The sequence below is a fragment of the Rhyacophila brunnea genome, unplaced genomic scaffold (assembly GCF_057557595.1).
Source record: "Rhyacophila brunnea isolate RB1 unplaced genomic scaffold, BYU_Rbru_1.0 scaffold_21, whole genome shotgun sequence".
NCBI lineage: Eukaryota > Metazoa > Arthropoda > Insecta > Trichoptera > Rhyacophilidae > Rhyacophila > Rhyacophila brunnea.
The window spans coordinates 13,452,855-13,465,010 of record NW_028232871.1 but is presented as its reverse complement, the minus strand read 5'-3'; the positions used below and the strand labels follow the sequence as shown (position 1 = coordinate 13,465,010).

Here is a 12,156-nt window from a genome sequence, read left to right as displayed (position 1 = left end):
ACATGCAGGACAGCATGATGTTCCATTGGTATTTTTTGGGCGCCCTGAAAAATTATTTAGATAAAGGGGCGCCGCGCGACGAAGAAGTTTGATAACCATTGTTATAGGAGATACGTCAATATAGTGGTAATGCCCTACTATCGCGTGCTGCACACAGATTAGTTCCACTACTGGCTATAGATTGCGGTGACCACATTTGGTTCGTGAAAATAGTGGACATTATTAATTCGAAACTTTTTTAAAGCATTTCTCGGTTATCTATTGGCTTTTTTTTGAGTAATAGAACTTTTGACGAATAATGCCGATCCTTCGTTATATTCGCAAATTTCAACGTCTGACTGCTCTCAAAAATCTAAATAATTACAAGATAAAAAGAACTTTTTATTTACAACGTTTTTAAATTTTCTGTTGAATTATTATGCTCAAACTTCACGATACCTACGTTACTAAGGACACACCCTTAAAATAAAGCGTATCCGGAAACTTGTACGTATGCTGTTCGCCGTATCGCACTTCACCGTGAAATGTTGTATCGGAAATATATGGCCGTATATTAAAGACCAAACCAAAACCGCCCCGCACCACACTCGGTCTTAATCGAGCGTATCATAGGACCCTACAGTGGCGATGTGAAGGATCGTCCAACCTCTTTGGGTCGCATAGTACTGACATAAAATTCATATCTAAACAAAACACGGTTCTTTTCGGTTTACAGTTTACAGGAAGCCAGCAGCAAACAATTTTTAAAAATAGCCGATATACTGGATTATTTGTTGGGTTAGGTTAGGTTTTCATTCTTGAATTCATGAATTTTGCCAAAATCAGCTATTAAAATTGAATTAATATTCATATTGAATCTAATAAAATTGGAGACCGTATAGTATACGGTCATCTCTTTCCGATAAAAAGCTCACGGCGAACTGTGCCACGGTGAAATGTTTTACGTACAGTTTACATGACGTAACCAAAATAAAGGACTAGTCTCTTAATTGAAGGACGAATGGTCACCGCAGTTATTGAGCAACAATTTATTATTATTATCCGAACTTTGTTGTCACGTATTAATTACTTTGATAATATTAAATTATAACTGTTAACTAATAATAATAGCCGATTGTGATATAATTTTAATTGATTATTTTTTTCCTTTTTTAGCATGAGGAACAGTGGAGTATCATCGTCGGGTGTTGCGGGACACGGGGGGATCACGCCCCTCCCTTCGCCGGCAGCCTCGTTTCCCCCCTGCGATCTGCGGCAAGTGCTTCGCGAGAAAGCCGCCAGCCATCGTTCGTTTTATGAGCGGCTCGAAAGCAAAAATCCTGCGCCTGTTTCGCCGGCCGATCAGTCCGCGGTCGACTCCGCCGGCGGAATGAGTGCGGGTCTTCTCCGCCCGCCGAAAAAACAGTCCCAAACCAACTCCTCGTCCACCAGCAGTGAACTACTGTCCAGCGACGACGATGACAGCAGCAAACGCCCCGACAGACCCAAGAGCAGAGACTCGGCAGTCGACCTCGACGAAAGCCCCAACATATCAAACCTCAACATCGACAACATGCTAATTCACACTTCAACACCCAATGAAGAAGACGAAATCAAAGATGGAATAACAACAAACAATAAAGCATGTCCTGAAATTCCTGGATATGACAGCGGAGGTGAAAACGCTTTTGATGAGTCAAGTCCCTACGATAAGAGAAGCTATTGCGAAGAACATTGCTGCTATCACATTCGGAGTAAGATGATTCTTGAAGCTCAGTACGTGGAGTATCCATTTTTGGAGAGGAAGTGTAGTTTTGAGGAAGAATCCGGAGAGACGGATTTATTTTCTGGAGATGCGAATAGCTCTGCGGCTAGGAGGCCATCTGCTTTGAGCTGGGACGGAGACGAGATTGGTCGCGTTCGCGTCGTTCGTACGCCTTCGGTCGTCGTGAGTGATTATTCTGATGATATCCACGCCGGGATCACCGCTGAGGAGTTGGAGTATTTCAGGAAGCACGTGGAGGCTGCTTCGCCGTCCAGCGGGAGAAGTTCGTGTAGTAACCTGGACAGCAGGTGTGGGAGTCAATTGAGTGTGTTGGATGTTGATGAGAATACGGCGTGTGGGAGTCTATTAAGTGTGGCTGATCTTGATGATGGAAAAAACGACCTTTCGCCATCTGTTAGTGATTGTGAAGACGACGACAGTGGACTTGGGCAGCAGCATTCAACTAGAAAGGTAAGCACATAACAATCCTTTAAATACCCTTAACTTTTTATGATCTTATTAATACCATGCCAAAGGGAATCGGTCGACTGATTAACATTATTAAGAATCTAGAATCTAGGATTTTAAATCTCAGGATGCCAAATCCCAAATATCGCACGATTTATTAATTATATAAGTACATTTTTTTCTTTTTACGTTTAAGTATAAATAAAAAAAATATTAAAATCTATGAATTATTGTGAATTTATATTTTAGGTAAGTAGCTTATATTAAATTTTTTGTATGAATTTATATAGGGTCGAAAACATACCAATGGGGTAGGCAGGCCGTGCGTTGCCTAGGGACGGTAAATGAAGTAATAAATACGATCATTACACCTTTTGAAAGCAGTGGCGGTTTTCTATGAAGCGGACGATGCGGTCCTTCGTTAGAAAGTACCGACATCTTAGTGTAAAGAAATCACAAGAGGGCCTCTAAACTTGTCAGTGACACCTTCATGTACCCAAAACCACCACTGTTTGAGAGTAGGTTTCGTAGAAATGTTCTAGTAGATCAGTATAAGTAGGTACGTTTTTTCTTTTGTTGTGTTAACTGTCAATTCATAGTGGAAATGTATTATTAATTTAATTTAATAAAACACAAAAATTTTATAGTACTTTTTCCACTTTTAATAAATAATAAATCTCGACCGGTTTCGTCCGTCTCAGAGGGATATTTTTATCTGAGGCGGACGAAACCGGTCCAGATTTATTTATGAAAAGTGGAAGAAGTACTGTAAAAAAAATGCGTTTTATTAAATTAAATTAATACTTATGAAGTAGGTACGTAATTTTTTTCAAGTTTTTTGTTGCAATTGACTACTAGTTTCAATACAATTTTAGACTAAACATGAAAGGGGGTGGAATTTTAAGTCTGCCTAAGGGCTGCACTTTGCCTAGGAACGTCACTGTCAATATCACAATCCCGGTATTGATTACTCCCTATGTGGTATTGCAACAAAAATTGCTAAATTTCCATTTATAAGTCGTGCCTAGCTTTTTAGTAGATATTTTTATCAAGTACCTATTTAGATATTATAATGGACCGGACCGTTATGCATTCCGGTTCACTGTGCAGTCACTGGGTTAGACACAATATAATATCAACATTTTCGTTTAGTTTCTGGCCCCAAAACGTTCTCAGACAAATATATAGAAACCGTTGAATTATGTATTGACCTAGGTATATACTTAATTTATTATTATCTCAAATTATTACGTCATATAATGTTGATTATTATTTTAATATGTTTAATTAGCGACATCCCGTGGGGTAGGCAGACATATGTTGCTTAGGGGCGGCAAGTGAAGGAACGAATATGATCATTACAAAGTTTGAAAGCAGTGGTGGTTTTCCATGAAATTGACGATCTAGCGACTTCGTTACAAAGCACTAACATCTTGATTTTTAAAATTCACAGGGGTGCCTCCAAACCTTTCAGCGCCTCAGACCTATACATACTTAATTCCGCCGCTGAGAGACTCGGTTTCGTAGCAATGATTTAATCCTCGGTAGGAGTTACGTAAACGGAATATGCGTAATTTGAAAACATCTCATGCACATACTCGTTCGTACACACTAGAAAAAATCATTTTGTAGAAAAAAATACGACACCCGACGGGACATGAACCTGTATCTGTTGGATTCGCGCCCAGTATGTTTTACCAATTAAACTACGGGCGCCTTAGATAATAACGACGATTTTAACTAGTAGTTGTTACATGGAATGCTTATCGATTTGCGTTATAAGGTTGGCGATTGGTTTTAGTATGTAAACGCCTCAGTAGAAGTCCACGATGTCCGAGTGGCTTAGACGGCCGGTCTATATTGTCGTTTTTCAATGTGTGAGGATGGATCTAATGGTTGAGCAAGTGGCTAACATCTATTTCTCGTCAAAAAAACAAAATTCTGTTTACAAATATCCACTTTGTGGAGGCCCATATGATTTTCTTAGGATCGGACATGGTCAAAAAAAAAATATACGAAAATAGTAGTTTTTTTTTTTTGAAGATTTTGGTTGCATTTGGTACATTCGTATGTTATGATATTTAAATAGGTATGAATACACATTTTCGCATACTAAAAATGAGAGGATGGCATTCTGTCTGATTAAGGGTGGCTCTTTTCCTAGGGACGTCATTGTGTTTAATATAAGTACTAATTATTTTCTATTGAGGAATATTGTAAACTGAAGTCGTAATAGGTATGATTAAGAAGTTCATTCTCAAGACAGAGAAACATTTGATTAAATCAGATTTCCATTAATTATCGTGTGAAATATTTCGGTTAATTGAATCAGAAGTTTACGTTAGGCATACGATGTAATAATAGTGAGTAGGTACAAAAACTGTATCATTTAGATTTTTACATTGACACAGCATTTCTAAAGCACTTTATGTGTAGTCACAATATACATCATATTAATAAAACCAGGGAACTCAGAATTAATAATGGGAAGTGAAATACCTAATGGGTGTGGAGTAACAGGCAACCGATCTAAATTGTGGAAGAATATGGGCGGGACATGTGGAGAGAATGCCTGAAGTTAGAGCGCCAAGGATCATGACGAAGTGGCTACGCCAACGGTGTAGGAGACCCAGAGGCCGTCCAAGAAGGAGATGGGCTGACGCCGTAGAAGTGGACTGGCTTCATATAGGAAGACCCGGTAACTGGAGAAGTGTGGCGAGAGACCGGAGTGAGTGGAGAGCGGTTGTGGATGAGGCCAAATCCCACCCCGGGATGTAGCGCCGTGGAAGAAGATGGAATAAACTTAATCACGTGTCAAGAATACGTCATACTATGAATACTGACAACTGTTCTCGGTTTATGAAGTAACGCTCATTCAATATTGGTGTATTTGAAGGTTGCAATACACACTACTGCACGCCTATAATGCGTTGTTCATTTTTGTAGAGTTTTGAATGTGTAAGTGTCCTACGAAAATGAACCACACATTATAGGCGTGCAATAGTGAGTTGCAACTTTTAAATACACCAATATTGAACGAGCGTCAGTGCATAAACTGAGAGCAGTATTTTTGACACGTGTTTAAGCTTATCCCATATTCTTCCACACTCGAGATCGGTTGCCTGTTACTCCTATGGATTAATTTTTAAGGATTTGGTTAGAATTTTTGGCATAATATGCATTTTTGAGTGGAGGACAACTTAACTACTTGTGGACCTTCCGAAAAATTCTGTGGAACGGCGGTTGGGTAACACTAGAATAAACTAAACAGTCATGTTAGAAGTTAGAACTCTTTAAAGTTTAAAGGTTTCAAAAACTCATACCGGTTCGCTGGTTGACCCATCTGCAGTCCGAGCACTACTATAATTAATTATTAATAATTACATACATTGAAAGAATTCGTTACCTACCTAAGTGTTCAATTGAATGAAGCTTATAGTTTATACTGTTTATAATCTACGTATAGGTATGTCATATTATTAAAACTCTTTATCCTTGAGTTTAAACAGTAGTTAGATGATTGTTTATTATGTATTTAGGCGCCAATTTGCGATGCAAAAAATCTATTGTCTATTCGTGCATGTCAGTGAGGTGCTTGATAACGAGATAGCTCTATTAATATTAAAGACAACAAGCAAATGATTATTATTATAAAATATTTACAAGTCCATTAATATTATTAATACTTATTGTTTTTTTTATGTTAATGATAATGACTGAACACGATAATACAATATATAGTACTCGGATTTAGGGATTGCAATACCGAATGAAAATGTCAAACCGTTTTTTCGGTATTTCTTATTGAATACCGGTATTTCTTAAACATTAAAAAAACAGAAGTTGGTACTTATCAATAAATAAAGCTATTACTTAAAATCTTTTAAAAATATTATTTTATAGCAAAAACTGACATACCTATATTTATTATGTTGACATTTAAAAATATGTATTGATCATAATAATTGTAGAACTAGTGATTTTTTACAAATAATTTGAATACTTATATTGATAATTTTGAATAAAGGCCTCAAAAGTTCATCAAGTGCAAATAAATCCGGCTTCAGCAGCCCTATGTTATAACTTGTGATATGAAGTCACCCGACAACATGGCGTAATTGTGACGTAAGCAAATACACGCTAGAGGCAAGCCGCCCAACGCACACGGCTCACCATAGATATTATTATGCTGAAACACCTATTTGTGTATGGGGACAATGAATAACGCCAGTATTTGAGTAGCGTTAATTTCTCGAATGCTATTATCACTCCGGTAGTACGTCACATTGATGTCATATGACGTCATGTCGACCGGGCGACTTCAACTCGCAAGTTATAACATAAGGCCACAGGAAAAGCTTCTTAAATTCAACGCTTGTACAGTCATCGATAGTTATAGAATAATTGAACATGTTTGTCACGGATGTTTTCTATTTCGAAATAATATTATGATAATTTGTAAAGTATATTTGATGAAATTTGTTTTATTATTTTTCCACCTCTGTTGGATTCACTCAATATATTTGCATTTTAGCAGCACATAACTTATAATTCATTTTCAAAAACGTAATCGAGTGTGCTTTCTTAATACCAAAAATTACGGTATTTTAGATTTTTAAAACCGGTATTTCGGTATTGATAAATACTGGTATACCGGTTTTGAAATACCGGTATTGCAATCCCTACTCGGATTGTACGTTGATTAACCAGCACGTAGTACCGGTTTGCCATACGCATATTGATTATATTCCGGATCGTCAATATTTTATAAAAGAATAACCTTTTATAATTGACGGGAAGACTATAGTTAGCCCTGTTGGCCTAATTTTGTATAAGGAATCTCATTCCTTCCTATATTTAACACTCCTAAGCAACGTATGACCTATCTACTGTCTACCTGTCTAATAGGGTTAGTAAATAATAATTTACTAATATTTAAAAAAAAATTGTATTATTTATTACTTAACTCTCGAATACACCAATTATATGCTATATTATTGTTTCAATGGTGTGGGCCGTTTATAGCAAAACCGCGGCAATAAATGGATAGTTCCGGTGGTAGTGTTAGTTATTGCTCATCTTTCTCTTGAAGCTCGTAGTTCACTTCTGCTCTTAAAGCATTTTTTCCTGCTCTGACGTGGTATAGTTTCCAATCCTGATGGTCTGGTGAATTTGAATTTTTATGCACCCGTCAATTTTATTACATGCGTGGTCGCAGCCATGACCTATTTTGGGTGAAAGCTGTTTCCTCGTGTCAGGCTCACTAAGGACGAATAGCAAGGGCTGTGCGGCTGGCCAATGCACTCCCTAGAGATGTAGACATTTTTAGCGGTGCATTATGTACTTTGTTTTTAAAATTCTATTTTATTGTTTAATTTGGTTTTTTATTTTATTTCTTTTGCTATACAAATATTTTTTGCTTTGTTTGTTTTCTCTACCGGGTAAGTTGCGGTTTCAAGATTTGTACCGGATAAACAATCACCGGACAAATAAGAATACGACCTAATAAAAACGTTGTAAAATGAAATTTAAAAAATGGTGTAGGTACAATACAGGGCACTGCCATTTCTTGATCGATCATAAAATGTTTTCTATACTTCTGGAGCCATAGCCCTTTTGCAATTTCATGCATGATAGTAGGTAGGTACTTGGCACCCATTCCACGTAAAATATGATTTTTTTTACTTTGCACCTTTCTTCCAACGGTATATTCATTTGTTGGAAATCTCTGGCCTATATAGAGTTGTTTGTTTTTTGTGGTTTTACGCAGTTTTTTATTACAAGTAGGTACTTACCCGTTTCTTCCTATCGTAATAAATGTAAGTACGTAAACTGATTATGTGCTATTAAGCGAGTGTTAATTATTTTTCCGTACGAGCAGTTACACCTGATAAAAGTATTGATTTTTATCAAGTACCTGATAGGTGATTTCTATTCGTAATGCTGGCGTGTACGGACAGGTAAAACGATATCAAAAGGCCAACTTCGTATTAGGTATCTATTTTCCTATTAATCTGTTCAGCTTCAGTTACGTAAAAAATGGATCCAGTATAAATCTATCTTATTAGAACATACATAATTTGAAAACATTGGTTGTATTCAAATCAACGCATTCTTTTGATATGAATATTGTTATCCTATATTCTATATTGCTTTGCGAATTACTTAAGGCGAAGTCTTCACTGAGCCTTTTTTAAAGAGGCACCTAGCGGAAAAATACGAAGCTTGCAATTTGAGACATTTTTTTTGATAATTTACAATTTCAACTGTATTAACGAATAAATATGTATCTGAAAACATTAAAAAGAAAAATATTTTTATTTTAAGTCAAAGATAAACTTACGATTGTAAAAAATGTAATAAAATGTGAATTTGTTGAATCGGACCGCATCCTATTATTACACATATTTTATGGTCATATTTATTATTAAAATTTAGTTTATTAAGTTTTCTAAGCATCACCTAAGAGATTTTTGACTAATTCATAGTTTTAATATTTTTTATATCTATTTTAAAAAACATCGATTTTTATAAAAAAATATAAATGTGTATAACTTGAAATCCTTTTTATTTATATCATTAAGACACCCGACGGGACTTGAACTTGTATTTGTTGGATTCATGCCATTATGTTTTTCCAATTAAGCTACGGGCATCTTACTAAATTACAACGATTTAATCTAGTAGTTGTTACATGAAATGCTTATCGAATTGCGTTATAATGTTGACTATCGCTTATATCAGCTAAATGATTTTTTTTGTGTGTATATTTTCAAATTATATAAGTTCAATATATAGAATGTTGCATTCTCAAATCTTGTGTCTTTGTCGTCGAATAAAAGAACTAGTTATACTGGATCAAGTTAACCACTGATAAAATGACTATTAAATTATTTAATGTTTTCATTAACTATTAACTTGTTTCAGTATATAATATTGGTAACTGGACAAAAAAGAACGTGACAAAACAGAACATGACAAAACAGAACAGTGACAAAACAGAACACCCAGGGGAAAAATAAAACATTCATTTTTCAAATACCCAACAAACAGTAAAGTTGATGATTTCACTTAAAAATTTATTAATTTACATATTTCGTTTATAAACTTAAGTTTTATAATTATTTGAAAAATGAATGTTTTATTTTTCCCCTGTTCTGTTTTGTCATGTTATGTTTTACGCCGACCAATGAATGACTCCGAATACTTTACAAACTGTCAGAAAATGTGTATGCATCAAAAGGCCTATCCAAGGCGTGAACAAAAAAGAACCATAAATGAGAGTGAGAAAATATTCGGCATGCTTCTATTCTCCGCAATATGCGTTTTTTCTACGGCTGAATTAAATATTTTTTGTACACGTCGCCGGTAAATATTGGTTTGAATGACTCCATTCATTTAAAAACTGCGAGCACGTATTTCTGAATACCTGTATCCGTATACCTGAATGCTAATTATTTTTAGTTAATTTAGTATAATAAGGTTAACTATGTTGTGTTTAAATTAAGTAGTCGTATTGAGAATTAACATGATGGTATAACGTTTTATAGCTAAAAATAGAATTAAGGTTTATAGTTTTGGTATACTTTGGGCGATACGACAACATTGTGGACAATTTTTCATTCATATTTATTTGTTTTCGTTGAGTTAAGAATACATATTATACATATTGTTGGTTTATTTGTTTCAGTTCTGCCTAAAACAAACTACAATAGAAAAAAAATCGGTGTGTGTACTTATGTACGCGCGTTAGAATTTAGTTTATACTTCTTTGGCGTAACAAAACAAAAACATAACTTGCGATAAACTAGATTCTTTGACTAGCTCTTAATTATCTTGTTAAATTACACACTCAAGAAAAAGGACCGCTTATTGGAACGCCGTTGGTTTATTTCTATACACTTTAACTTATATTACTAAATTATATAATGGTTTCTCGTTGTTTTTATTTTTAAAGTACCAACTGTCACTCTGACGTTTAATCGTTTGTTTACATAAGGAATTGCAAATGGCCGTCAATAATAAATTCGCTGCCTAGGCAACGGAACAATTCTCGTATTAATTCTTGTATAATCGTCACTATTGCAGTATCATACTATAGCGTAAAGGTAGTGCGTCCGGCTGATAACTGAACAATCGGTGGTTCGAATCCAATCGAGTGCGTTTTTTTTCGTGTGAAAAAATAAATTATGTGTTACATGTCACACGCCAAAAATACACTGTGACTATAGATACATCCTCTGATCTGATTTCCGAAACGCGCCAAAAGAAGTGCAACTTCAAAAACTGCACGTGAAATAGTAGGCCGAACGAGTCCTAAATAATACGAAACTACGTAAGGATATTTTGTTAACATATCGTCGCTATAGTACTTGTTTTCCGAATATCCATTTTTGTCAAAATCGACATTTTAATGCAGTTATATTTCTTTTGTCTAACTACACCGAAATCATTTATAAAAATTGTATATTTTCATGTATAAACAGAGATATTTTTTTAAAAACTCCGAATACGCCATGTTTCGCAACGATTGCTTTGTGCTTATTTTCCGAATGTCAAATAGAATAGCTCGGTCTCACTCTCGCATATCGCTTTCATATAGCGCTGTCTCCTTCTAATGTCGCTCACTTCATATGTGACTGATGTCTGTTTTTCGTCTTTCAAAGCGCGCGATTTTGACTACTATTGTGTTATTTTAAGTTTCTATCGTTTAAATAGTGAATTTATCAAATTTAAAGTTATCAATCTTGTCTAGTACATCACTAGTTCGCTCTGAACTTACAGCAGAGTTATGGAAGTAAGTATTTTAACCTAAATTACTGTATTTTGTACTGAGAAACAGAGATAATATCCCAACGGTCATACGAATTGTACAGTGTGACTCGGTAACTACTGTCTTCAAAAATAATTATTATTAATGTCTATAATCAAAACTTGTCTTGTTTTTAATTTACTTTTTATCTATTCATGCTAAAATGTACGTGAATATTTAATCTCATTTATTAATAAGATGTATGTTTATACCTATTTTTTTTTTTTGGTGGATTTCCATTGAATAGTACATTTGATTGTATTTTCATTAAGTATAATTATAATACTATTGGCTATCCAATAGATATTTTAGTAAATGTACGATCTATTAAGATTAATTCTGGTTTCGTAAGTGAATATTTTATATAATAATATTTTACTCAGGATAGAATATTCGCAATCAATGGTTATTAAATAACACATGCCCCTATTTTTTGTTCCATGCCAATAAAACATAATACCTAATATGCAATATATGGTTTGTAATAAGTTTAATTGTATCAAGTTAGATTAAAATCCATAATGAAGCATTATATGTGACCAATAAAAATATCATTGCCACCGTTTTAATATAGAAATTAGGAAAATTTTACTACCTACATTATTATTCGTAAATCTATGGATACAGATTTTTTATAACTATAATTAGGTATATAATTTTATGTTGATTCCCAATTTTGTAAACAGAAAATGGTGAATGGCATATTTTATAATTACCTATGAAATTAGGTAAAAACGATCATTGATACAACTTGATCACCTATTTACAAAAAATTATGTACCTATCAGTAAATTTATTAAAAATTACGTAAATAAATATTAAGTTTTTAAGTTTGTACTTTTTGACCACACGGTATACCGTGGTCCATGCAACGATACGCTACGGTCTTACATTCCGAATGTCCTTGTTTTGTTCCGAATATCCACTTTTCGGAGCCAGCGCTGAGAATGATCCGTATATCCACATTGCTTACTTGTAAATAAAACGTATTTTCTCTTAGTTTAATGAATTATACTAATATATTATTCATCAAATCTCTTCTTGGATAATGTGGCAATCATAAAAAGGAGACAGAGTGCTTGATATATAAACTGATATTTAAATATAAGACAGGGAACTTTGTTTTTCGTTT

General features: G+C 34.5%; 1 protein-coding gene across 1 annotated transcript in view; it reads left to right on the top strand.

The window, feature by feature from the left end:
• IP3K2 (Inositol 1,4,5-triphosphate kinase 2) overlaps positions 1-12,156 on the top strand; it is a 426,861-nt gene that overhangs the window by 44,427 nt on the left and 370,278 nt on the right. Inside the window, exon 3 of the mRNA XM_085948987.1 lies at positions 1,156-2,215. Coding sequence (XP_085805113.1) covers positions 1,156-2,215 — 1,060 coding nt within the window. The remainder of the gene's footprint in view (positions 1-1,155; positions 2,216-12,156) is intronic.